This window comes from Phyllostomus hastatus, unplaced genomic scaffold, assembly GCF_019186645.2.
Source record: "Phyllostomus hastatus isolate PE091 unplaced genomic scaffold, TTU_PhHast_1.1 phas_scaffold_21, whole genome shotgun sequence".
Classification (NCBI taxonomy): domain Eukaryota; kingdom Metazoa; phylum Chordata; class Mammalia; order Chiroptera; family Phyllostomidae; genus Phyllostomus; species Phyllostomus hastatus.
This window is the reverse complement of record NW_025334017.1, coordinates 49,053,776-49,080,804: the sequence shown is the minus strand read 5'-3', so window position 1 is coordinate 49,080,804 and position 27,029 is coordinate 49,053,776. Positions and strand designations below refer to the sequence as shown.

Here is a 27,029-nt window from a genome sequence, read left to right as displayed (position 1 = left end):
CCCCACCTTCTCCTGGGGCGCCCCCCCACCTTCTCCTGGGGCGCCCCCCCACCTTCTCCTGGGGCACCCCCCCCACCTTCTCCTGGGGTGTCCCGTTGGAGCAGGGCAGCTGCTTGCACATCTCCAGGCTCAGCTGGCAGGTCCATGTGTTGTCAGACACGACGGCCAGGCTGTCCCGGAGGAACTGCGGGCAGGAGCGGCCACGGGGCCTGGGGGCTCAGCCGGCATTGGGCTGGCTGGGGAGGGGCCAAGGCCCGGGGGCGCCCACAGTGACCTCAGGGGTCCTATGCCATGGCCCTGGATGGTGGTAGGTGACCTTCTCGTCCAGGCAGACATGCACCAGGTCATAGGGCCACAGGCAGCTCTGGGCCAGGCAATGGACAGGCCAGGGAGCTGCCGTGGCCAGGGCAGCGCACAGCCCCCATGAGTGGCCGTCACAGCAGAGTGGGCAGTCTGGGAGGGTGGCTGACAGTCCTCCCCCCAGAGACACCGGCCTGTCTCTCGCCACCAGCCACACCACTAGGTCAAGGCAGGTGTCACCGCCCTGGGAAGGTGCGGCCCCCAGGGTCTCCCCACCCAGGCCAGGCCACACCTTGGTCTCTTCTCCCTTCGCTCACCACCAGCAGCTTCTCCTCCCACTCCTTCTGCGGCAGGGTTTCCTCGCTGTGTTCTGAAACGACAGTCTCCCATCAGCCTAGCAAGGGGCCCGTCCCGGCAGACAAGAGAGAGGTGTTCAGAGCACCCCGGGCCCAGGCCGCACCCCACCTTCCAGAGCACAGAGGAAATCCAGAGCAGGCCAGCACCCCAGGCACCCCCAAGGGACACCAGCAGCGGCACCCTTTAGCCTGCTGTCCAGACCCCTTCCTGAGCCGTGGTGGAGACGGCTTCTTCCCACTTGCAAACCCCGGCCCTGCAGCCAGCGCCGCCCTGGCCGGCAGAATGGGGTCAAAGGTGCAGGACCCACCCGCCTCCCGGGCCTCACCCTCCAGGTACTCCAGCAGCAGGGGGATGGTCGTGGCCCACCGCGGCCCCAGCAGAGGGTGGATGTCCCGATGCAGGACGCTCAGGAGGCGAAGTGAGGCCGCCCCGCGGCCATCCCCCAGGTAGGGGCGGGAAGACACGGTCTGCAAGGCACAGGGGGCGCTCGCAGCCACGCAGGATCACAGGGCTGCCCCCAAGGGCCGGGAGTGGAGGCAACGCGCCCCTCAAAACAGCTCCCAGACACCCAGAAGGGAGCGCCTGGGGCGGCGTCCTTCCCTCGGCCGTGACAGCGCGAGGACAGGCGCCCAGGGACAGGGGGAGCACCCGCCCCTCTGCTGACACCCCTCGGAGGAGGACGCCTGCGCCGCTTACCAGGAGCCTGGTGGCTATGGCGAAGGGAGACGGCAGGGTCACTGCAAAGGAGATGCCACACTCAGGGGCCGCTAGGGGCGCAGCGGGCGCGGACACGGGGCGGGGCCGGGGGCGGGGTGGGGGCGGGGTCACGGGCTGGGGCTCCGCGCACCGTTGCCATCGTACTGGATGAGCGGGGCGTCCGCCCCCGCCTCCTGTCTCTTCTGGGCCAAGTGCACGAGGCTCCGGCAGAGCGGGGTCAGTGCCCCGGTGAAGCGCTCGGGGGTGAGGAACTGGAGCAGGTACGGCCAGAGGACCTGGGGGCGGTGCCGTGGTTGGTCTCAGGATCAAGGCTGGCGCGGGAGGGTGGGGGGCAGCTTCGAGGAGCCCCCGCCCCAGGCACGCGGCGCCGGGAAGGTCTAGTCAGTGAAGCAGGCGCTAGCTGCGGGGCCAGCGGGGGCCGGTCAGTCACAGGGCAGGGGCGGGGCGTGCACTCACGTCGCTCATCCGGTCCACGGTGGTGCTGACCAGGTAGAGGGTGCTGATGCTGACGGCGCGCACGCTGTCGGCAGGGGGCTCCGCCGCAGGGCCCCCGGGCTTCTGAGGCTGGAGGGTGGGGAAGGCAGGAGCAAGTGGGGCACTGCGCCTAACGTCTCTCTTCTCCAAGATACCCGGCCGCGGGCTCTGGGCCAGGAGGACCCAGCCTGTATGGAGGCTGGTCAGACCCTGCCCAGCCCCCACCGCAGGGACACCCGTGTCCCCACGGGCGGGAAATGCAGTCAGCGCTAAGATCCGCCAAGAAAGCGGCTCGCCCAGCTTCGTTCTGGTCTCCGAAACAACGGACACCCGGGGCCGCTCCTACAAGCCCCTGACTGCGTGAGAGGAGACCTCGCCAGGCCCCAGCACTCTGCCATCGGCTGAGGCCGGGCTTTCCTGGAAGAGGGCCACCGAGAACACTCCCACCTTCGACTCGGAAGAACGCAGCCACGACACCGTCGGCCGGGCTTCCTGGCGGCTCCGCCAAGGCTGCACTCCCTCCCACACACGCCCGGAAAGCCGCCAGCGCCACACGGAGTGGCTGCAACACCTGCGGGCACTGGTTGGACTTCTCACTCGGAAATCAAGGCCAAGCGGGAAAACTAGGGGCGGGTGGGCCTTGAACAACCGTTTTTAAAGCTCTAGAAATACACCAGACACACGGAGACCACTCTGACAGCCTGACCGCCCGGGAGGCCGCAAACAGTATCTCAACAGTCTCTCGAACGGAAGCAACCCCGGCCACGGTCGATGCAGATGATGCAGTAAAGGGGCAAATCCACACAGCCATGACAAGCCGTTCCCCTGGAAAAATCCTACAGTCCTGTGAGAAACTCTGGGTTAATAAAGAACCCAAGTAGCCCCGGCTGGTGTGGCTCAGTGGATTGAGTGCCAGCCTGAGAACCAAAGGATCGTGGGTTCAATTCCCAGCCACGGCACATGCCTGGGTTGCGGGCCAGGTCCCCAGTAGGGGGCGTGTGAGAGGCAACCACACAGTGATGTTTCTCTTCCTCTCTCTCCCTCCCTTCCCCTCTCTCTAAAAATAATAAAATCTTTAAAAAATATATAAAAAGAACCCACGTAAAAACTGCAGACCATCTGACAGTGACGCCGAGGCCTGTCACAGCCCACTGGGAGTCGCAGTATGAGGGACACGGACGGAGAGCACAGACGTGCCCCGAGAACCACGAGAACCACGCTGCAGGTGGGAAACATTGGCGGGAACCAAAAATGAGGGAAAACAACGTGAAACATTGTAGCAGTTGAAAGACCATGCAACTCAGGAGGCGAACAGTGAAATGGTTATCGCTGAGGAAGGGACGGCTGACTCGGAGGAGCCGGCCGAAGACTTGGAGGGACAATAAAGGACGAGAGAGAAAGACCTAAAAGCCAGAAGCGCTGCCATACAGGCAACACAAGCCCCGGAGTTGGAGGGAGACGGAGAGCCGGAAGCACTCAAAGAAACAAAGGAGGCAGGCCCCGCACAAGTAAAAGACAAAGAGAGCTCCTATGAAAAGGGCCGGGAGCTGGAGGCAGGGACAGCCCGGGGTGAGCCTGGAACCCCTGCTGTGCGGGGAGGTCACGGCTCAGAGAAGGACGCAGGCCCTGCCACAGGGCCACGGGCCACGTGCGGCACGATCCGGCCACCGAACCAGCGACGGAACCGGATTAAGGACCCCGAGTAGCACAGCAACCCGCCACCCACAGGGCCACGCACATGTGAGCGCGAGAACGGGGAGAGAGCCCTTTGTTATGGCCAATGGCCAAGCGATAAACACAGAAAAATCAATGGAGTTGGAGAATCACAAACTGATTCTAAAACTAGGTGAAAGTTTAATCAGCAAATTCTCCCAAGTTCGCCCGCGTTGTAGCGCGCGTCAGAACTCCGTCCTTCCCAAGGCTGAGCAATGCCCCGCCGCGCGGCTGGCAGACCGCATGTACCGCCCCTCCCCCTCCACCGCTGGACACCGCGGACGCTTACATTTCAGCCGTTGCGAATCACGCCGCCGGGAGCACGGCTGTGCAGACCCGTCTTCCAGACCCTGCTGTCAGTTCTTTTGGGGGTGTACCCAGGAGTGGAACGGCTGGGTCAGATGGTAATTCCATTAAATTTTCTAAAGACCCGACAAACTGTCTTCCGTGCATCAGGGAGCTTGGCCTTGAAGCAGCCGCTAACTGATCTCGCTGGTCCCGGTGCCGAGGCCCTGAGCGCCTGCGCGGCCTGCCTCCCACGAAAACCCCGGACTTGGAACTCCAAGGGGCAGAGACGGCGCCCGCCCGCCGTGTGGCTGCATTCCGCCGCTGTCGGAGTGTGCCCTGCGGCCCCTCCGGGAGGCACGGAGACCTGTGCACAGAATGGGGTCCGACTGCGGGGCCCGGGGCCGGCGAGTCCCGTGCGTCACCGCGCAGGCGGCGCGCTCGGCCCTGAGATTCACCATCAAAGCTGAGCCAGGAGGACACATCACCTGAATGGCCCTTTGTCTATCAGAGAAGCCGAATTCACACTTAACACCTCCCTGACAAAGGAACCTCCAGGCCATGGCGCCACCGAGGAATTCTACCAAAGACGGAAGGAAAAATGATACCAATTCTCCACAAACTCTTTCACGAATCAGAAGAGGAGGGAACGTATCCAAACGCAGTGAGGCTCTAGCGGCAGCAGTGAAAGACATTACCAGGAATGCACAGGCCAACATCCCTCCTGACGGGGCGCAAAATCTCCCAACTAAATATCAGCAACTCGCACCCAGCGACGGGTTAGCCTGACAGCGAGTCACGGTCAGGCTGCCCCTGGGGGCTGCGAGGGTCCCCCGGCATTCACGGAGCACTTGTGGGCCTGACTGCCGGCAGGGTCTTCAATAGTCACCTGCGGAGCGTGCTCCCTCAGCACTGGGACAGCGCAGGCAGGTTGCTGGCACCGCCCATACGCACGCAGCCCTGTGCTGGAGGCATCAGACGGGAAAGGGAGGGCAGGACTGCCTACGGGGGACAGGATGTCCTGGGGGAGGTCCTGAGGAACCTGAACAGCGAGCGGGTCAATCTGCAACAATCACCGCAGGCTGGTGGCAGGGATGCTGCGGCCGCCCCGCAACGTCCGCTCCACCGGGGTCTACCTTGCTGTCCCTCAAGGAGAAGCTGGGGTTTTCTCAGCACCGTTTCCAACAGCAGAGCCCCAGAGAGAGCTGCCTGCCTGCTCTGCCTCTCCCACCTGAGTGCTGGCGCCCAGGAACTGACTGCCGGGGTGCAGAGGCCCCGACTGGACACTGGAGACGTCTGCTGGGCACACAGCCCGAGGCCGCAGCCACCCCGGCAGCCCCCAGCCGAGCCGCCAGGCCCTGGCTGGTGCGGGGGCCTCACCTCGGCATCGGGGGGCAGCGCGCACTGCTGCACGATGTACTCCAGCATCGCCTCGCCGCCGGGCTGCTCCAGGTAGCCGTGGTGGGCCATGGCGCTGATCACCTGCACTGCCGCCCGCTTCACCTGCACGGGGGGGACAGTCCCGGACAGTCCAGTGTGGACCCACAAGTCTCACCCCTCCCTTTGCCCGAGCTGTGCCTTCGCCACACCTGCCCCCGCACCTGGGCCTCCCTCACAGCCCCTCACAGCACAGGCAGCCCCGTGCAGCCTGCAGACGTCCCACACCCGGGGCTGTGCTCCTCCTGCCCTAGCCCCTCTCACCCTGCAGGGGGAGGTCGCCCAAACTCCTTGGGAGGCTGAGGCTGCCAGCCAGTCCCACTCAGTGAATGGCACCCTCTCCCAGGGGCAGGCACCTCCCCCTGGGCCACGCCCACCAGCTCAGCCTCCTGGGGCTGGTGACTGTCAGCCCTGCAGCCACCAGGTCTGCGTGATGGGGCCCGGTAAAGACCCTGGGCGCAGGCTGGGGGCTCCCAGGGTGCCAGCCCCTGTGTGCTGTCACACTGCTGCCCACGACTGCACAGGGAGGGGACAGGGGCTCCCCGTCGCAGCCTCCTGGGCCTGAGTGACAGCTGAGGCTGCCGTGTCTTTTCACCATCATAAGCCACAGCTGTGAGTCCGACCGCTCTCACGAGCTCCGCAGTCCTTCCAGGGAGCTCTGGGGCCCGGGGGTGGGGCTGGGCGCCGTGTCAGGAGCAAGACCTGGGGGCTCCCGGGCACACACGCCCTGTGCTGCTGAGGGCGGCCGCCCGGGCAGGGGCGGTGTCCGGTCCCAGCTGGCCACACTCCCTGCAGCAGCTGGTGGCACAGCTCAGCTGGCCCTGCGACTGACCTTGCAATTGGTGTCCTGAAGAGGAAGCTTCATGGAGGAGAGGATGAAGGGCTTCTTCACCTCCATCTGAGCAGCTGCAGGAAACGAACAGGCGGCTCAGCCTCCCCACGGGACCCGGGTCGTTGCCAGGCTCCGGCCTCAGCGTGGCCCTCCGTGTGGGGGTGGGGGGACACGTACGCATAGCCCACCGCTCCTCTCCAGGGGATGAATCATTCTTTATCCCAAATAACACGTTACCCCTTTAAAAAGCTAGAAGGCTGGCAGTTGAAGGCAACAGGACGGTCAAGGAGATGTGAACTGAGGACTTTGTATTTTAGGACCCGTGAGACGGACCATCAGGTGTCACCCGCAGAAACTGTTCCCAACAGGCAGAAATCGGGACTGCGTGCCCACCAGCCTCCCCTGGGCCCCAGGGGACGAGCCCCCGCGGGCAGGACGGCAGACACCCTCGCCGCCGAGAGCGGGACGTGCACCCTCTGCCCCACGCAGCACCGCCCACGGCAGCCACGGCGCGCGGGCGGCACTCACACGCAATGGGACATCACTCGGGTGTAAGGAAGAGTGAGACCGTGCCGTTTGTGACGACATGGATGGGCCCAGAGGGCATGACTGTAAGGGAGTAAGTCGGAGACAGACATACACCGTGTGATTTCAGTCATGGGGGGACCTGAAGGACAAAACAGACAAACGAACCAACAGAACAGAAACAGACCCACAGATGCAGAAAACAAGCTGACGGTCGCCCGAGGAGAGGGGCTGGAGGGCAGGAATAAAAAAAAAACCCTCCAAGTCATTTTAAGAAAAGTAAAAAAAAGCAATTCATATCAGCTTTCTTCATAAATTGCCAAAAACTGGAAACAACCTCAACTTCCAATACCAGGATAACAAACTTTTAAAAAGATTTCATTCATTTATTTGTAGAGAGAGGGGGAGGGGGCGGAAGAGAGGGAGAGAAACATCAGTGTGTGGCTGCCTCTCACACGCCCCCTACTGGGGACCTGGCCCACAACCCAGGCCTGTGCCCTGACTGGGAATCGAACCAGCGACCTTTCGGTTTGCAGGCGGGCACTCAGTTTGCTGAGCCACAGCAGCCAGGGTCAAGATGGTAATTTTTATTCACAAACGACACTGGAATACAGCTCACAACAGAAAAAGGAACAGCACACACACAACACGTATGAGTCTCGAGGACAGGCCTCTCGGTGGAAGAGACAGCGATGAGGGACCGCCTCTCTCCGCGAGCTCACTCCCGCACAGGCAGAGCTAACTCGCTGCGGCCGAAGGCAGAACAGCGGTCACCGCTGAGGGCGGGGGCTGCCGTCTGGGAAGGAGCTCTCGGACACCTCTGGGGTCGCCTGAGACGTTCCACGCTTTGATTTGAGTAACCGTCACATAAGTGAACAACGTGCAAATGTCACCAAGTCACACTCGAGATTTCTGCACGTCACAGAACGTCATGTATTCTCAAAATCAGAAAATGAAATTCTGAAGGAAAAGAAAACCCATGACTGGAGGGCCAAAATCTCTAAAGGATTTGATTTTAAGAGAAAAGGGGCAAAGATGATACAAAACATAACAGGGAGTTCCGAACAGGAGTTCTGAAATAGTGGAACGCTGAAATACTAGATGTATCTCTAAGTTCCTGAGATAAAGTGAGATTTAAAAGGACATATTGCAAGGGTCGTATGTGTCCCCAGGGGAAACTGTCACCCCAGCACAGCCCACACAGCCAACACCACTTCTGGATCAAGAATAAGGAAATGCAGCCCCCAGGGCACCCACACAGAAAAGACCAAGTCACTTCCGGGGGGAGTCTGCCGTCCTCGGACTCCCCAGTGACTGCCAGTGGCGCTAGCAGACCGCGTAGGAGTGAGCACCTTTCCCCTGCGCGACCTGGGGGCCAGCCAGGCCCAACTTTTAATCACACCACACTGCCCTAATTCAGAGCTCGAGGACTTCTAAAGCCGGCAGGGCCCTCCACCTGCTGCATGAGGCCTGGGGGTGCTCCTGAACCCCACCGGGTCTCCCCACGGGTGCCCAGGAGGGTCCCGGGAATTCAGACACAGCAGCGTGTGGGACACGGCGAGGGGAGGAGGTGCTGCTGCAGGCCCCCGGCGGGAGGAGGCCGGGGCACCCACCCAATGGTGCGTCTTAAAGTCTCACAAGTTATATGTCGACTGTATCGCAACAAGGGGAAGAAAAAAAGATAAAATCTGCTCGCCATCAAAGAGAAAATGTTCAGGGCTCCTGACCGACCAACGAGGCACTGTGGAACTTTCCCTCTAAGTCAAGAGCGATGCGGTTTCTGAGTGTACGGAAACCACAAGGAGACGCCGCCGCACACCCACCCCAGCAGCGGAAACGTAAGACTGACCCGTGTGCGCGCTGCCTGGGCCCAGAGGCGGAGGGAGCTGCGTGAGCTGGGGCGGCGATAGGTCCGCCTCTCGCAGCTGCGCCATTCGCCCCCCTGAGCGCGTAGGACCGGCCGAGGGGCGGGCTAATGCACTGGGTGCTCCCCCAAAGCGAAATGAAAGCATCCGACGTGCAAAACCCACAGACAGGGGATGCAGGGAAAGAAGGCAGACACAGCCCTTCACTCTCGGCCCCGTCAGGCAGTGCTGTCGGAGGTCGGGCCGTGCCTGGTCCTCACGGGGTCGGCACACGGCTCGCTCTGTGACAGGTCGCTGCGCTGCGTGGTGACCACGGTGCACGTTTCTGTGCGTGTCACGTGGCAGAGCCGAGTGTGCGGGCACCAATGACCCGCGGTGTGCAAGACTGTGACAAGGAGGCCTTTGGTTACGAAAAAATCTGTCTTTGCACGTCCAGACAGACACGTGTGTGCCTACAGGGAAATCGAAGCGGGCGGGCACGCGCCGACTCGTGCGAGCACCAGCGCAAAGGCAGACGGAGCCCAGGCAAGGCCCGCACGCCGGGCAGCCAAAGCCGGGAGCTTCTGAGCGGAAGGAAGCGTCTCTCCCCAAAGTGAGCAGAACCCAATGGGCACAGGAGGGCGCCTCCATCTCAGCTGCTGCCCAAGGGTCCCTGCGCCTCCCTCAGCCTTGGTTTCCTGCTCCGTGGGGGGGGCTTTATTCAGGAGCCAGTGAGCCGAGGGCTGCACTCTGTCCAGCCCGCCACTGCCCCTGCCCCTGCCCAAACTGCCCCACATCCCCAGTGCCGAGTGCAACCCGGTGCCGCCCCCTGAGCCTCTCGGGGCTGATCCGCACACTCGCTCCCTAAAGGGCCAAAGAGACAGCCCCTGCGGGCGGCAGGGCCTTGCGAGCTCTCCGTCACCTGTCCGCGTGCCTTCACGCAGCATCTGGCATCTGCAGTCAGTGTCTGAGGCAAACTTTTCACAAAGAACTCAGCATGGGGGGCCCCCCTTCACCCCGTCGCCTCTCAGGCACCGCTCTGCGCACTCACCGGCCGAGTTGATGATGTGCCTCAGGACCTGCAGGCTGCCCACGCGGGTCCTCTCGTTGCTGGTGTCCAGCTTGGGCAGCAGGAAGGCCAGCAGGCGTTCAGGGGAGAAGCACGCTGCAGGGGAGCACGCAGACAGCAAGGGTCAGCCCCTGGTACACGCTGCCGGCACCTCCAAACCCGGCCAGCAGGGGGCGCGCTGGGGGCCGAGGCCCACGGAGCCGCGCCCCACTCACCCAGCACGGTGAAGCAGCGCAGCACCTCCTTCCGGTTGCTCGTCACGATGGGGCTGGAGGACTCCACCGGCACGCAGATCTGCTCCAGAGGGCAGAGGGGCGGAGGTGACGGGCATGGCTCGGCTGCCCTGGGTCCCGGATGGGCGAGAGGGCAGGCCACACACGCCTGGCGAGTGCCAGACACAGGCACTGCAGGGGGGGGGAGGGGGGGAGGCCTCCGGCTTCCACCGGCGCCGGCCAGTTGCGGCCAGTGCAGGTGTCGGCAGGCCTCACCTGTCGGAGCAGGAGTTACCGGGTGATTGGACAGGCTGCAGGCAGGGTGGGGCGGGCGGGAGGGCCGACAGCCCTCTGGGCACCCGGCTGGGCTGCCTCGGGGGGCAAGGAGTCCGGCTGCTCCAGTAGAGCCCGCCGTCGTGTGCAGCAGAGGCACCCACGGGCCCGCCCAGCCTGCGCTCGGCCAGTTTTCAGAGCTGGGCGGGCGCAGGGCCCTGCTCCAGGTTCGCGCTGTGGAGACCGACCTGGTCCCAAAAGACGCCTCTCCTGCCTGCTCTCTGGTCGGCCGCTCACTCTGGGGGAGCAGAGCCGTGTCCTGAGGACCTTCAAGCAGCCCTACGGGGAGCCACGTGAGGGAGCCAGCGCGGAGGCGGAGCCTCCAGCCCCACAGCGACCGCGACCACACGGAACCGGCCAGAGCCACCACCGGGGAGCGGCTCCCGGGCATCTGGCCGCAGGGACTGCGGGCCCATTTCTGCTGGAGGCGCTCGGTGTCGAGGTCACTGGTCACAGCAGCAGCAGCAGCAGCAGCAGCAGCCAGGGCAAACGGGCAGCCGTGTGGAAGAAAGGCAAACCCGAGTCTCGCTCGCCGCTCCCTAAGTAAACTCGGGGTGGGTGCCACAGCACACGTGGGGGGTGTCCTGGCTGGCGTGGCTCAGTGGACTGAGCACCGGCCTGTGAACCACAGGGTCACTGGTTCCATTCCCAGTCAGGGCTCATGCCTGGGTTGCAGGCCATGACCCCCAGCAACCGCACACGGATGTTTCTCTCTCTCTATCTCCCTCCCTTCCCTCTCTAGAAATAAATAAATAAAATCTTTTTTAAAAAACTGCAGGGAAACGGGAGGATGTGACGAGCAAGTGCAGGGTCAAAAGGCTTTCTCAGCACAAGGGAACCTGGGCCGTACCATCAAAGACAAAGGGTGGCATGAAAATTATGTCGTGTGGCAAGAGTGTCATGAACAGAGCCCCAAAATAAAGCACTTGTCCTGCCCTCGCCGTGCGCCCCTGCCAGTGGAGAGGGGTGCTGCCACCCTGCACGGCTGGTTCTGATGCGCGTGGGGCGCCTGCGTGATTTCTGGGTGAGTGTCGTCGTCGGCCGCACAGCAGGGGTCACTGGGTGCTCGCAAGTGACAGATGCTGCTCTGGGTGCTGGGACGGAGCTGCACAGGGTACAGCCGGACCCCGGCCTTGCACAGCGGTCCCTCCAGCAGGACAGGCGGCCAGCAGCCCTCACACAGTGCAGCCCCGAACACCGGCGAGTCGGGGGCGCTGACGCCCGAGCAGTCAGAAACCCACGTGTAACTTTGTCTCCCCCAGAACTTACTACTGGTGGCCCACTGTGACCGGAAGCCTCACTGGCTCCATCAAGGGCCCATGAACACGTGCTGGGTCAGTTATGTGTGTTGTATGCCGTGCCCTCGCAACACGGAGGGCTACGGAAGAAACCAGGGTGTTCACTGAGAAGCAGCCACGTGCACGTGGGCCCGGCAGTTCACGCTGTGCTGCGCAGGGCCGGCTGTGCACTGAAAGGAGGCCAGGGCCGAGGGGGAACAAATGGGAACCAGGACTAGGAGGCAGCGATGACGGACACTGCACCCCCACCCCCAAGCCACGCACGTTCCATTTCTGTCCCCCTCCTCCTGGAAGTGGCCCTGAGCCCGTTCGCAGCGAGGGGGGCTGCTTCTGTTCTTAGCCCCGACGGGGCCAAGTCTGCCTCCTGCTCATTAGGGCGTCTCGTCTGCTGAGGGTGAATAAACTTGCCCAAGTCAGAGAAACTCCTCCCCAGTCCTAGCCGCTAGTTTCCAGGGTGAGCGGGTACTGCACTGCATCAAAAGCTTTCTCTGCACCCACTGAGATCGAGGATATCTCTCTCCCCTACTCCATTTCCGTGTGACAGCAGCCCCCCACTCCCCGCACCGGGTTCCTGTGACCCCACACCACGTATCCGACCAGGATGCCCCCACGGCCCCCACAGTGGTCCCGTGACCTCGCCCACCCCCAGCCTACCTGAGCGTGCAGAGTGGCCAGGAGGGCGTCCAGCTGGACCTCCAGCGTGCGGCTGCCCACACTCACCGCGGCCTCGAGGATCTGGCCCAGGCTCTGCTGGGCAGAGGGGCCGTCAGGGCCGCCGGAAGCCCCCAGCCCTCCCCCCACCTCTGCAAGCCGGAGGGGACGGGAGAGATCAGGAAAGGGGACGTGGGATGAGGCGGGCGGAGCGGGTCCCGAGCTGCTGCCCAGAGTGGGTCTCAGGGCGGCTCCGCTCCTGTTGGAGGCGGGTGCCCCAGCCCGGGCCCAGGCTGAGCGCTGCACCTTGGACACATGCGAGGTCTCGGCGTGCTTCTTGTAGAGGGCAAGGACTCCGGGCAGGAGCTTGGGCAGCTGCTCCTCCAGCTTCTCGCCGGGCAGCAAATGGCTCATGGGCCCCAGGGCCTCCACCACAGCGAGCCGGAGCTGAGGGGGCAGCAGCACAAACCACGGTGACCAGGCTCCCGGCCCACAGGGGACAGAGAGGCAAAGAGCTCGTTCACCAAGAACCAGGGCCGATGGGAGGAAAGCGGGTGCCCCACGATGGGGTCCTCGGGGCCGGGCCTCGGCCCCTCCCCCCGGCGGGTGAGGTGGGGGTGATGTGCCCAGTGACGGGGGCCCAGAAACCAGTGTGCTCTGTGGGGACCTGCAGGGGAGGCCGCAGGGCATGTCCGCCCCCTGATGAGGACCCCGCTTCCCGGCCGCAGGGACCTGGGACGGGACACGTGCAGGCAGACGGCCCCATCCCCTCCCCACGGAACAGAGGCCGAGGCGGTGGGAGGGGGCCTGGGAGGAGGCCTGGGAGGGGGCCTGGGAGGGCAGTCTCGCGGGGGGCGGGGGGCGGGGAGAGCGGCCAGCAAGCCGGGGCGCACCTTGGCTTCGCGGCTCTGCAGCCACTGATAAAAGAGGGTGTCGTAGGCACTGCCGACGTCGGCGGCAAAGGCGTCCTTCCTGACCGTGGGGTCCGGGGCCTGGTCCAGGTTGGCCAGGTACTCGAGGGTGCTCTCGCTGAAGCGCTGCAGGGCTGCAGCCGCCGGCCATCAGCGGCGGGCGGCTGCGGGCTCCACACCCGACGTGCGTGCTGCCCCTTCCAGACCCGCGACAGCCCCAGTGCACCGGCCCAGCGCACACCCTGGGATTCCACGGGGCAAGCACCCCCCAAGTCCACGCCCTTCCCAGACCTCAGGAGGGGCCTTGCTTGGAAAGAGGGTCTTTGAAGATGCAATTAGCTAAAACGCGGTCCCTAGAGTGGAGTGGGCCCTAATGCAACAAGACCATGTCCCCACGAGACGGGATACAGACACAGGGAGAAGTCACCTGTCCTCTCACAGTCCCACCCTCCTCCTGAGGCCTGAAGGGCCCGTGACCCCCACGAGCCCCTGCCCTCGGGAGCCCTGCCTGCCCTGGGGCCCAACTCACCGCAGCAGAACACCACCCTCATGGAGTCGTGCTTGGCCAGGCCCAGCATGGGCAGCATGGTGCTCAGGACGGTCGTCAGGAAGGGCACCATGCCGAACACTGCAACAGGCGCGTGACAGGGACCCTGCGCCACCTCCCGTCTCCCCCACGCCCCGTGCCCTCCCGCACCCCGCAGGGCCCGCGCTCCTCCTGCTCGGCCGTGGAGGGGAGGGGGTGCGGGGACGGCGAGGCTGCTGAGCACAAGGAACCGAGGGGCCCACGGGGCTCAGAGGAGCTCATGGCACGGGCGGAAGGGGGTCGAGGCCGAGCTGCCACCTACCATTGGACACTGACAGGTTGGCCAGCGTCTGCACCACAAAGCAGTGCGGCAGGGTCCCGGGCTGGAACTTGCTGAGCAGCTCCTCCATCACCATGCCCACGAAGCGCTTCCCCGCGGCCACGAGGACGCCGCTGGCAGCCTGCTGCCAGTCATGGACCACGTCCTGCTCCCCGGGGGGAAGTGCGCTCTGACGGCCCGGCCGGGGGAGGCCGCGGCCCACACCCCTGCACCCTGCCGGCCCGGGAGGTGGAGTCGACACACCCTGCCCTCTGCGCCCAGCTCTCCGGCTCCCCAGTGAGCCCTGCCAGCGGCCTCAGACCCGGCCCCCCACCCACAGGCGCCACGGCACCCGCTCCACCTGTGGGCGAAGGAGCACAGCGTGGGAGAAAAAGCCCACCCTGAGCCTGGCTCCGACCCCAGACTGGGGGCTGTGGGCACTGGCACCCCCACGTCCACCTGCGGAGCCCAGGCATTTCCTCTCTACCCCAGGTCCACCTCTGAGACGACCGGTGGCCCTCCCCACCCGGAAGGCGTGCACTCGGCATGCCAGGCCAGGGGGCCGGCCCCGAGGCAGCCAGACCCAAACCCACATGCAGACGCGCAGGGGCGGGACGGCCTGGGGGCGAGGCTGAGCCACGCCGAGGCCGGCGGGGGCCGGGGAGCCGCGTGGCCGCCACCTCGCATACCTTCACCCTGGTCATCTCGCTGGAGGCCAGGAGGACGGCGGCCCGGGCCACGTCCTTGTCCAGCTCGCTGATGTGGTTGCTCACGACCGTCTCCATGGCCCTCAGGATCATCGTCCGGTACGGATGTGCCAGCTGAAGGGAGGGGCCGTCAAGGGAGGGCTGGCGGCGGCGGGGGGGGACCCGCGCCAGGCGCCCTGCCCGAGCCCAGCATGCTCTGTGCGGGGCCACTCACGCCGCCGCCGCCCTGCCCGCCCCACACGGGGGTGCCCTCTCTGGCCCCCGGGGCTGCTCACAGCCCTGCACACACGCGGGACACGGACCTTCAGAGGCGGCCCTGCAGCCTGATGGCGTGCAGATGGCAGGTGCGGCCTCTGCCGCCCTGGCCCGGCCCGTCCCTAGTGGTGTGGCGAAACCCCCGCCCCGCCCAGGATGCGAGTCCTCCCCCTGTCCAGCGTCACCACCAGGGACACGCTCCCCGCCCAGGAGCCGCCGAGCAGCCACTGGGCACCAGATCGACTGCCGCGGCATTCACTGCCTGTGTTCAGGTCGCCCTCATTTTACTTAGCAAGGGCCCCAAAGCGCGAGAGCAGGGACGCTGACACCTCAGGTGTGCCGAGGAGAAGCCGTGAGTGCGTCCGTCAGGTGAGAAGGTGGGTGTATAGAGGGAAGAACATCGTAGGTGCAGGGCTCAGTGCCCTCTGGAGTTCAGGCACCCGCTGGGGGTCTCGGGACGCACCCACTTGGATAAGGGAGAGCACTGCACAGCCGGCGGGTGGCCCCAAGAGCCCGACGCACGCTGACGAGTCGGCCAAGCCCAGGGGAGGCGGCCAGGTGCCTCCTCCGCCCGCAGACCCTGCCTGGAGGCTGCGCCCAGCTCCCACCCGTTACTGCAGTTGATGAGACATGGCTTTCTCTCCCTCGGTCGGCGCGGTGCGGACCCTGGCAGGGAGAGCCGACCCATTGCCAGCCCCTGAGTGGAAGGCCACGGCAACGCTGGGCCTCAGTTCGCCAGCGGCAGGGCGCTGCAGTGCTGAACCCCGGGTCCCGGGAGGTTCCAACCCACAGCCACAAGACGGGGCAGGTCGTCTGCCCTGGACACGCCCCCACCACACGCTCAGATGCTGCAGGTGCGGCTCCCTGCGCAGTGTCTTTCGCGCCCAGCCTCACCCTGCAGACCCCACTGACCCCACCCCACAGACCCGCCCCATACCGGCAGGATCCACTCCACTAGACCCGCACTCCCGCAGCCCCGCCCGAAAGCCCCGCCCCCACACCCGCAGGCCCCGCCCCCGGCGTGGTAAAGCGGGCCCAGGTCCCACACCTTTTCGTGCTGCCGCAGGTGCTCCTCGCAGGCGCTGAGCGTCCCCTCCGGCTGCGACTCTCCGAGGGCGCACAGGGCGCTGCATACCTGCTCCTGCACCAGCGGGTCCTTGTCGGTGACGGCGTCCAGCAGGATGGTGGACAGCTCTGCGGCGACAAGGCCCATGCGCGCGCTCGGGCAGGTCTGAGGACTCAGCCCCAGCACGGAAGCGCTGGGCGCTCCCAGGGCCCGCCCCCCCACCCCCAACCCCCAACCCACGCACTCTTCACGTAGGACACGCTCATCGTGGCGGTCGCGGGATCCTCTCGCCCGGTGTGGACATGGACAGCGCCTTCCCAAACCTGGAGTGACCGAAGCAGGCACTGAGTTCCTAAGCCTCCTCAGGCAGGGCAGTCACTACGTCTGTGTGAAGCACGTGACAGAAGTCATCGCTCGGGGGACGGTCTCTGCCACACTTGGGGTGCTGGCGGGGAGGAAAGACGCGGTCCCCTCCACAGGTCCCAGCTCTCCCCACCCGGCACCCGTGGGCCCGTTCCTGGGCGGGCGTGGCCACAGCCTCCACCCACAGCACCCGCTTTGGCTGTGAAGAAGGGGCCCCGGGGGCCCGGGGACTGCGTGAGCGGAGACCAGGGCCCCGAGCCCCGCGGGGCCTGGATTACCCGCGCCGCGGAGGGTTCCAGCGCAGCCAAACGCGCCTCTGGGGTTTGAGCGAGGCTGGAGCGGCAGCACAGGGGCTGGCGGGTGCGCTGGCACGTGAAACCACGGGCCCGAACAGCCCGCGGGATTGGAGACTGGCCGTTTCCAAACATCAGGCGCCTCCAAGCACCGCTTTCAACCACGCAAGGGCCTCTTAACTCCACCGTGTGGTCACACCCTCCTGCCCACCTCCCGCTCCCCCAGGAGCGGTGAGGTCAGCGGGCCCAGGCCCTCACTGTGGCGCCGCCTGCTTCCTGACACTCCTGCCCCCGATAATGCGGGGAGCCCGCTGTCCCTCCGTTCCCTCCACGAGAGGACCAAGGCAGTACAGGGGAGACGCCGCTGTCCGCCCGCCCCGGTGGCAGTGCATGCCGGGAAGAGGCAAAGCGAAAACCCGCGCGACAGTGGGGAATTCCAAATAGGTGAGCACCGGCTCACAGCGGCCGGCAGGCCCCGCGCACTCGCCCGGCCCCGCGGCCCCCGTGAGAGGACAGGAGAGAGGCGCGTCCTAGGTGAAGGCACCCGCGGGAGCCCCAGGAAACCAGAAGGATAAACTGGCAGACCAGACACTTCTAGGAATCCCAGGCAGACAGGAAGCAGATGGGAAAGACTCTGGTTTGAAGAGGGTGGCATCTGCGGGGTGTCTCCGCCTCCTTCCTGGAAAGCATCTAAAAGCGACACGGAAAACAAGAAGTGAGAACGTGTTCCGTCCGGGGCCGAGCCGGGAGGAGGCAACACCGCAAGCGCCGCGGCCGTCAGGTGGGCGGGAGGTTCCAGAAAGAGCCCGCAGAACTCGGAGCACGCTTTTCTCCACGGCGAGCACGCCGTCGCCCGGAAGCCAGACCCCGAGCCCCCGGCCCCGGCCTGCATCGGGGGGGGGGCGCCTGTCCCGGGCAGAGGCTCTGTCGCCAGTGTCTGCCGCCCGGCCGGCGCTGAACCGGCTCCAGCGGCACCCAGCCGGGCGGGCTGACGGGAGTGCACGCCGCCACGCGCCCCCGACTCAGACAGGAGCACACGGGGACAAGGAAGCCCGAGAGCGGTCAGCTCCCCGCCCCTCCCCACGGGAGTGAGGGGCCAGTCTGCGCCCCCAGCCAGACAACCGGGAGACCGGACAGAACACGTGGACCGCAGCTGGCAGGGGACGGACACCGCAGCGAGGGACAGGGAACCTGGCGGGCGGCACACTCGGGCCGAATGGCGAAGCACCGAAGTTGAGGAGGCGGACTGAGAGCCTCGGGAGACGCAGGTCCTGCTGGACTTTGCAGGCTCCAGGACCGAGAGAGCCCCAGGGCCCTCACTGGGTCCCCTGGCCACTGGGCGGTTCCACTGGGCGGGGGCGGGGCGGGGCAGCACGATCCCGTTCCCAGAGATGCCCACGCCCTCCTCTTCAGAACCCAGGGCTGTTGGGCGGCACGGCAGAGGGCATCCAGCAGATGGGATCGGTGTACAGACAGAGGTGGGGTTCCCCGGATTGCGTGGGTGAGACCAGCCCAATTACACGAGTCCTCAAGAGCAGACAACCTGTCCCAGCTGGGGGAGGACACGTCCGGAGCCCAGGAAGGACGCAACGGGCCACGCTGGCTTTGGAGACGGGGGAGGAGGTACTGAGCCAAGGCTTGGGGGGGGCCTGTAGAAGCTGGGACGTCCCTCGGCTTGCAGCCAGCCAGCAGGCAGGGACTCGGGTCCCCCCCACACAAAGGACACAATTCTGCCAACAGCCCCACAGAGCGGCAAACAGCTCCTCCCTGGAGCCCCCAGAACAGAGCACGGCCCCCACGGCCCCAGATCTCGGCCCGGTGAGGTCCAGGGCAGATTGCCAACCTCAAGAACTTTAGATAATAAGTGTCTGCCGTTTAAACCACCACTTCTGTGCTTACTGGTTACAGCAGCCACAGGAAACTGATACAACATTGTGTCTGAGAAGAAACCACTCACCCTGGCTGGTGTGGCTCTGTGGACTGGACACCAGCCTGGACACCAGACACCAGACAGCCTGGACACCTTCTGGACACCAGAAGGTTGCAGGTTCACTCCCAGTCAGGGCACAGGCCCCCAGATGGGGGCGCGTGAGACAACCGATAGATGTTTCTCTCCCTCTCTCTCTCTCTTCTCTCCCTTTCTCCCTCCCTCCCCATCTTTCCAAAAGTAAATAAATAATGTTTTTAAAAAGAAGAAGAAGAGGAAGAGGAGGAAGGAGGAGGACACAAGGACCCAAGGCCGGGGAAAGAGCCACCCAAAAGGGTGAGCAGAAAAACATCCCTGGAGCTCCGGGGCCAGAGGGGGAAACACCCCAACTCCCAGGGCCGCGGGGGGGCAGTGCAGATGGGATTTGCCTCGTGAGGGAGTGAAGTGAGCCCCACACTGAGCGCCGTCCTGGCCTCAGCTAACACAGCGAAAAGCCAGACCCGAAAGGACCCCACTGTTCCCTAATAACTCAGCCACATCCCAGCACCAGGCTCACGAATAATGAGAGGAACACGGAAACACCCAGCAAGGTAAAACAGCAGGGTCTGGAACCAAGCAAAAGTTACCAGGCAGTCCAACAGGCAAAAAATAAAACGAAATACAAGCCATGATGAGGCTAAGCCAAGGGGTGAGAGCTGACCAGAGGTGACGCAGAAGAGAGAACTCGCGGACAAGCACATTCGGACAGTTGCTGTGACTGTGTTTCCTGTGCGCGGGAGCCCACGGGCGCCTGGCCGCGCGGCTCCGTCGGCCGGAGTGGCGTCCTGACACGCCAAGGCTGGGGTCCCGTCAGGGCCGCACAAGAACACCCCATGGATGCACAGATAAGTGAAACAACCAATCACTGTTCTCTCTCTCTCTCGTTAATTAATTTAAAAAAGAGAACCATAGGCAAGACTGGCTATATTGACATAAGGAGGTCGCGGTGGGAGGGGAGGAAAGAAGACGAGGCCGACCCCCGTCGTCAGACGGCCGGAGCATCTGCACTGGCACCAGACCAGGCGGGTCTGAGAGACGCACAGCCCCAGACACTTGTGCGCCCAATAACAGAGCTTCAAGAGACACTGAGCCAAAACTAACAAAAATGCAAGGACAGTGCACAAATCCAAATTACAGTAAGAGATTCCTACACCTCTCTCTATGTATAAGGAAGAGGTAAGACCAACTCCACACAAATTCCTCCAGGAAAACTGAACACAAGGGAACATTTACCAGCCGCTTCTACGAGGCCGGCCCACCAGTGACAACGAAGCCGGGGACGAGGTAATGTCGAAACACAACGACTAAAAGTGTAGACCGACACCCGTCGTGGACACAAATGCAAAAATCCTTAGCAGTGTTTTGTCAGACCACATACAGCAACGTGCGAGAAAGGACACTGGGTCGTGACCGAGCGGGGCTACCCCGTGAGCACAAGGCTCGGCGGCGTTAGGTGCGGCCGGTGCAACTCGCAGCAGCGACCAGAAGAGAGAGACCGTATGCAGACAGCCCCGGGCTTACAACGGCTCGACGTACAACCTTCCAACCTTACGAGGGCGCAAAAGGGCGTGTGCTCGGCAGAAACGGTGCTCAGAACTGTTCATGGTGGTCTTTCCTGGGGCTAGTGGCGTGCGGGACAGTCCTCTGGCGGGGTGCGGGGCAGCAGCGGCGCGCCCGGCACCGGGGCCACCACGGGGGCACAGGGATAAACCACCCACACCCTGCAGTGCGGCACTCAGAGCACCGTTCGGCTGACAGCACCTCCCCCTGGCGGCGGTTTATCGGGCGAAACCCCTGCTGGGTACGTCGAGGGGCACCTGCAATCGTCTCGGCAAAGGCAGGGAAGCTTTGTCGCAACCCGACGTCCACTGACGATAAAAACGGGCCGCACCTCGGGGAAACCGACAGCTCGGCCTTCAGGCAAAAGTCGACACGCCGCCCCTGCCGGCAGGGGCCTGGGCGAGGGTGTCCGCGCTCGCCCCGTCTGTCCACCGACCCCCACACTGGAGGGTCGCGTCAGTGCAACAAGGCAAGAAAAGAAAAACGACATTCGAGTTGAAAAAGAAGTACAACGGCTTTTAGTCACAGGTGATGCGATCATTCATGTGGCAAACCCTACAGAGTCCACCACGGAGGCTGGAGTCAGTAAGGCAGCCGGCGAGGTCACAGGGTATAAGGCCACGAAATGGTTTGGGATAAATCTGATAAGTGGGACACACAGCACACTACAGCTGTCTCACACTGCTGAAACCTGCTAAAGAAAACGAAAATAAATGGGTATACGGAGCAAAGGCACCATTTCTTCCCAAAGGAATCTACAGGTCGACCACATGCCCAGTGGGAACCCCAGCAGGCTTTTTGCAGACAGTGACAGAATGATTTTAAAATCCACGTGGAAATGCAGAGGACCTGGAGCAGCCAAAACAACGCTGACAAAAGAAAACTGCAAGACTGACACTAATTACCTCACTCACGACTGATTTTTAGCAAAGGCGCGGGGCCCCCGAGGGCCACTCCATGGAGAGGGCGCAGACTTCCCGACAGACAGTGCCGGACACCTGGGCGTCCGTGTGCAAGGCAACGACCTGCAGCCTGCACCTCGCACCACGCACAAGAAGTCAGAATGACTCACGACCTGAGTGTAAAATGTAAAACCAGAAAACTCCTGCCCTGGCTGGTGTGGCTCAGCGGGCCGAGCACCAGGCTGCGAACCACAGGGTGACGGGTCTGCTTCCCCGTCAGGGAGGGCACAGGCCTGGGCTGCGGGCCGGGCCCCTAGCTGGGGGGTGGGAGAGGCAACCAGGCAGTGTTTCTCTCCCTCTCTCTCTCCCTCCCTTCCCATCTGTCTAGAAATAAACACATACAGTCTTAAAAGACAAAAACAAAAAGCAACTATAAAACTTCTGGAAAGAAACACAGCTGAGCCCTGGCTGGTGTGGTTCAGTAGATTGAGTGCCGGCCTTGGAACCAAAGGGTCGCCAGTTCGATTCCCAGTTGAGGCACGTGCCTGGGTTGCGGGCCAGGTCCCCAGTGGGGGACGTGCAAGAGGCAACCACACACTGATGTTTCTCTTCCTCTCTTTCTCTCTCCCCCCTAAAATAAATAAATCAAATCTTTTATAAACAAACAGAGAAAGGAAGACACAGCTGAGCAAGGCTGGTTTGTCAGGTCCTGTCAGCCCTGCCCCAGGCCAGGCAGTCTGTGCACTGACGCGGGACGCTAGGGCCATGGCAGCACCCTGCTCCCCACGGCCATGCTGTGAGCCTGCTGACGGCAACACGAGGTGCACACTGCCCAGGGGGAGGGCCTGGGAGGCCCCGTGTCCTGCAGGAAGGTGCAGCTACTGACTATCCGGCCAGCATGGCCACGTGGGTCCGAGGAACACACTGTTAGCCAGCAGCTAGTTAGCGGTGGGGCAGGACGCCACCAGGACTGGCCCCGCCAGCTCCACTCTCCAGCCAGGTCCCGGGGCAGGTCCTCCCTCCCTGCATGGGACACGTGAGTGAGAACCAGCTTCCTCCTCACTCACCTGGGCTGGGCCGTGCATCGAACTGCATTTCGTAAATGCCCGCCAGGCTCTGTCCCAGCACATTACCGCTGCCCGGGACGGGGGATGGGCGAACAGAGTCACTGGGCCAACGGCAAGGAGCCCGAGGCCACACCCACCAGAGCCGAGAGTCTGTGTGGAGGGCCAGTCTGTGCAGGGAGGCTGGGAAGTCAGGATGAGTGGGGAAGGCCACAGGGATGCCCCACCCACACAGCAGGCCCACCCGACTTGCCCTCCAGCACGGCAGCCAGAGAAGGAAGCTCCTTCAGAGTTGCCAGCAGGAGCCTGGGCTGTTGCTCAAGGGTCACGGGACTCTGAGAGCATTGCCGCTCGACACAGCCAACCGAGCTGTGTCACTGAGTCCGTGGGCAAACCCCCAAAGCCAGGTGGCCCTCCAGCTCCCTGAAGAAGAAGGCGCATTTTTCATGGCAGCCAGCAGCCAGAATCCCCAGCGCACTGGCCAGGAGCGCACTCAAGCCACAGGGCGCTCCCAGAGCCCCCACCTGCAGGAGATGCAGTGAGAGCCGGCGGAGGGGCTCAGAGATGCGGGGCTGCTGACCACAGACAGGCAGCAGCCTGATGCTCACCTGGGCCTCAGAGGCCCCTGGGTCTGAAAGCTGAGAGCAGATACCTGCTTCCAGCCACATGGCTCAGCCGTGATGGGCACGCACGTACCCCATGCGCTCCCCCTCTGACCCACCAGGGTCCCGGAGGAGTGAGAACAGCAAGATCCCGCTCTGAACGAGCCGTGGCAGCCTACACAGTGGTGTCAAGGTAACCAAAACAAGGTAACCCTGATTTGGCGTGGCTCAGCGGATTGGGCATCATCCCACAAACCGAAAGGTCGCTGGTTCAGTTCCCAGTCAGGGCACATGCCCGGGTTGCCAGCCAGGTCCCCAGTTGGGGGCGTGGGAGAGGCAATGGATCGGTGTTTCTCTCCCTCTCTTCTCTTTCCCTGTCTCTAAAAATAAATACATAAAATCTTTTCAAAAAACAAAACGAAACCAAGACAGCTGGACCTCACGGCGTTCCACGGTGACACCAGAGAAGACCAGACACACCTGCGCACCTGATCAGGACGGCTCCCCAGAACCCCTGGCTGCCAGAGCTGTAACTGCAGGCGCCACAGGTCACAATCATACCACCCCGAGGCGTCTGTCCCTTGAGAATGATCCCCCGTGGTCTTCTGGGGCCCAGCGCCCCCTGGGCCTCCTCATCTGGACCACTCACTGCCACTGAAGCCCGTCGTCACCCCTGTCCTCTTCCTGTGTCACCAGGCACTCCGCTATCTGGGCCAGAAATCAGCACCACCCCCTCCGGCTCCTCACCTTCCTCTCACACCCTGCGGTGCACTGGGAGCCTCTTCCTCCGCGGCCTCTACCGCACCTACCGACATCCCCTTCCAAAGTGGCCCCCACCTCCAGACTGCCTCCTCCGAGACAGCCTCAACCCCACCGCCCTTGGCTCTGCCACCAGACAGCAGCACCAGCTTGCATCCCCGGGCAAGGCCACTCCTCCGCCCACTGTGCCCTCCGCCCCTCCTACCCTGCTGGGTGCTTTGTGCTGGCCTCACCGCACTTGAGGCCCTCTGCCCGCCCTGCCGCCCACCCCCGCCGCCGGAAAAGGGGAACTTCTGCGAGTGTGGTGGGAAACGCCTGTGCCCACGGAGCCCTGGTCCTATCGCTGCACTGCCGCGGAGCCAGCGCTGCAGGAATAAAATCGGAACCCAAATCCAGGCCGAGGGGCCCAGGGGCCCGGGCTGGCCAGGCACCACGCGGCTCTCACCGATGCTGAGATCGGGGCTGCCCGCAGCCCCGCCACCATAGCACCTACACGCTCTGGCCGAGGACCCTCGTGACTCCGGACAGATGCCCCCCTACTCGGCCTCCCCTTCTTTCCTGTCAAAGGGACAGGGAAAGAATACAACGACCCTGAGCTTTGGAACTCTCTCAGAGTCTCCTTTGGGGGAAGCAGGAACGCGGACCACAGGCCCCCAGGGAGGTGGCAGGCGCTCGGACAGGGGACCTCCCGCGCTCGGGCGGGGCACGAGCGCGGGCACCCCGCGTCCACCCCGGGAGGGGGCCGGTCACCCCGCGCCGGCGTGAGGAAGCGGCGAGCCGCAGGGTTCCCGAGCCTCTCTTCCGGGGTTGCGACGCGGCGAATAGGCCCCGCGGGGACCTGGGCGCACCTGAGCTTGGGGACAGGAGGGCGGGCTGGCGGGCTCGGCCCCGCGACGCCCGGTACGCTCGCCGCACTAGCCTGGTGACCTTGGGGAGGCGCCCCTGACTCAGCCTCCAGCGCGATCTGGCCAGGGCGGTAACGTCCAGCCTCAGCCCCAGGCTTCCCCGAGGGGCGCCCGCCCCGGTGGGCGCCGCGGGTTTCCAGCCCCCGCCCACCGGTTACCTGAAGAGGAGCCGCCGCAGCGGCCGGGATCAGCCCTCCCGCCCAGCCGCGAACCGGACTGGGCGGGGCCTCGCGTTGAGCCCGCCCCAGCGGCCCTCCGCCAACCGCGGCCCGGCGCGCGGCGGCCCGGGCCCGCCCCCACGCGATCTCTGCGCTGATAGGTCGGAGGCGCGTCCCTCTCGCTCTCTGCCCACTGCCACCGAACCCCAGCGAGCGGGAGTGCGCAAACTCCGCCTGGCTTTCGGCCCCGCCCGGGTCGCCCCTGGACCTCCCGGCTGGACTGTTGGGCTCCGGCACGGGTTCGGCCTGTCACTGCGCAGGCGCTAGGAGCACGCTCAGGCTTCCTGCGCGCGGGGCGCACGGTCTCCTCTCTCACCTTCCCCGGTGTCCACATTGGACACTTACACCCCCACGATCTGCGCATATACACACACTGCCCCACACAGCCACACAGGGGGGACCCCTCAGAGACGCGGGCTTGGCGCGCCATTGCGCCCAAAGCCGGCCTGCTCGGCTGAACAGGTACACACGCCGGGTGGACCCGACCTGGACACACGGGCACTACGTTCTATTTCTCTCACACATGTACACACAGTGAACACTCAACAAGGACCCGGAGACCCCGGGGCCGCTGACCCCTCCGCATACAGGTGCACACACACACACACACATACACAGGGAAGGCGTGTGTTCGGTCTGCAGGTACACCTTGGGATGAAGAGGAGCAGGTCTCTGCGTTCAGGATCTTGGGATCTGGAGGGGCAGACAATAAGCAGGTAAACGATCCATAGGACACACGACGTGCTGTAAGGGGGTGCGGCTGAGGGCTGGGACAGCAGCCGGCGTTCTAGGTAGAGACACTACCACCTGCAAAGACCCTGACGCTGAAACCGCCTGAACGTGTCCACAAACGAAAACAAAGTGACGTTCAGGAAGTGAACAGCGCATTTGGAGAAGGAAGTGTTCAGCAGCACCACATCCACAGTGTAGTAAGTGTCTGCGTCTTGCTGCAGGTGAGGTCTGCAGGGAGCTGCTGGCGAGGGTGCAAGGTGGCAAAGTGGGACCCCACGGTCAGTAGGAGGGCAGGGTGACAGCTCAGAGGAGGGGCATTCTTTTTCACAGAGAAAAAGGCTTCAGCCTGTTTCTTTTGTAGGGGAAGACAGAACTCAGGTGGCTGAGTGAGGGGCTGGCAAATGAAGCTGGCCTCTCGGGAAGAGACCAAAACTCACCCTCCAACCCTAACCCCGCCAGGCTGGAGGGGGCAGGGGTTAATTAGGGCATGTGGAAGTTGCCAGGGGGGGAGACAGGAGGTTTCTTCCAAACTCACACCTGGGTGGCTTGCTCTCCCACCAAAGCCCTGACCGTGTTCCCCATGGCCAGGGCCCAGCATGTCCTGCTGGCCCTGCCCCCTGCCCAGCCTCGGCCGGACTTCAGTCCCCGAGCACACAAACTGCTCAGCACACATCACAGATGTCATTTCACTTTTACTGAATTATTAATGCCAGTTTCCCTTCCCCAACAGTAAGCTCTACAAAAGGCCTGTGTCCGGGATTTGCTCCCAAGGGCTTAGCACCAAGTTCAGCGTGTGATGCATGCTCCAGGAGTGTCCATGGGATGGAGGGACTCCCTAGGGTGCAAAGAAAGAGGAGGGAAGACGGACTGCAGACCAGAGCTGGCGACTGACTTGCCGGCCTCCAGTGTGTCCTGTGCCACGGTGGGAGCTGGGGAAGTGAGAGGGGTGCAGGCAATGGCACAGCCACCCTTGGGCAGACCCCCGCGGTTTTCCCTTGTGCAGTACTGGCTCTAGACGGGGCCCTTCTCCAGCCCTTCCAGCATCTGAGGAGCAGCCCCACCTTAAACCCCCTCTGCTGGGAATACCTGCAGTGGTTGCTCTTTGCCTAACCCGCAGGTCAACAACAAACTGGTCATTTTGTCCACATTTGCTATAGTCCAGGCAGTTTGCCAGATGCAGTCTGTGAGGGAGCAAGGGAAGAGCAGACACAAGCCTTGCTCTCAAGCAGCTCCCATCCAACAGGAATGAGAAAATGAACCTCAGCATCCTGGGCAGGGCATTCCCGGGCCTTTCCTGCAGCAAGGCACACCACAGCCACCACGAGTCCCAGTGGGGGACCGACACTGAGCCCCACCACGACCCAGGCCCTGTGGGACACCCCCAGGACAGCAGTCCACAGCCTCTGGGCCATCCAGCTCCTGGCAGAGACTGCATTTGGGCCTCAGTTCTGTCACCAGTGAAATGGGCGTCACCTGGCTGGGCTCTGATCTGAGATCCTGGGGAAGCACTGCCTGGAGAAGCACTGCCTGGGACAGGCCTGTCGGGCGTGGTCTGTGGGAGGTGGTAATTGCACCTACCACACCCGCTTCGCGCAGCACCTGGCCTGCAGCAGGCCCCCGGCGAGTGTCACCCACTACTCCCGTGGTAACGGAGCTCACAGAAGACTCTCGTGCACAGGACAAGGCAGGCCCCCACTGGCTGCTCTCCACTGGGGCTGCTGGGTGTGGGGTGGGCCCAGGCTGGAGGCCCCACTTGCCTTGGAGGTATGTCCTTAAGTCTTCAGGGGGCTTCGGGGGAAAGTCCTCCAGCAGGCCTTGGCCCCGGTAAGACAAG

The 27,029-nt window shown here is 63.8% G+C and overlaps 1 protein-coding gene across 2 annotated transcripts in view; it reads right to left on the bottom strand.

Moving 5' to 3' along the window:
* Positions 1–24,486, bottom strand: part of MROH1 (maestro heat like repeat family member 1) — a 41,604-nt gene extending 17,118 nt beyond the window's left edge. For both annotated transcript variants that reach the window (XM_045860808.1, XM_045860809.1), the window contains exons 1-20: positions 24,404–24,486; positions 17,073–17,177; positions 16,076–16,154; positions 15,814–15,959; positions 14,493–14,624; positions 13,807–13,969; positions 13,488–13,586; positions 12,941–13,092; positions 12,354–12,494; positions 12,051–12,143; positions 9,769–9,847; positions 9,536–9,649; positions 6,116–6,189; positions 5,227–5,349; positions 1,831–1,938; positions 1,505–1,649; positions 1,354–1,394; positions 983–1,124; positions 618–670; positions 77–184 (exon numbers count right to left, since the gene is read on the bottom strand). In XM_045860808.1, coding sequence (XP_045716764.1) covers positions 77–184; positions 618–670; positions 983–1,124; positions 1,354–1,394; positions 1,505–1,649; positions 1,831–1,938; positions 5,227–5,349; positions 6,116–6,189; positions 9,536–9,649; positions 9,769–9,847; positions 12,051–12,143; positions 12,354–12,494; positions 12,941–13,092; positions 13,488–13,586; positions 13,807–13,969; positions 14,493–14,624; positions 15,814–15,959; positions 16,076–16,097 — 1,935 coding nt within the window. In that variant the 5' untranslated portion in view covers positions 16,098–16,154; positions 17,073–17,177; positions 24,404–24,486. The remainder of the gene's footprint in view (positions 1–76; positions 185–617; positions 671–982; positions 1,125–1,353; positions 1,395–1,504; positions 1,650–1,830; positions 1,939–5,226; positions 5,350–6,115; positions 6,190–9,535; positions 9,650–9,768; positions 9,848–12,050; positions 12,144–12,353; positions 12,495–12,940; positions 13,093–13,487; positions 13,587–13,806; positions 13,970–14,492; positions 14,625–15,813; positions 15,960–16,075; positions 16,155–17,072; positions 17,178–24,403) is intronic.
* Positions 24,487–27,029: the final 2,543 nt, after the last annotated feature.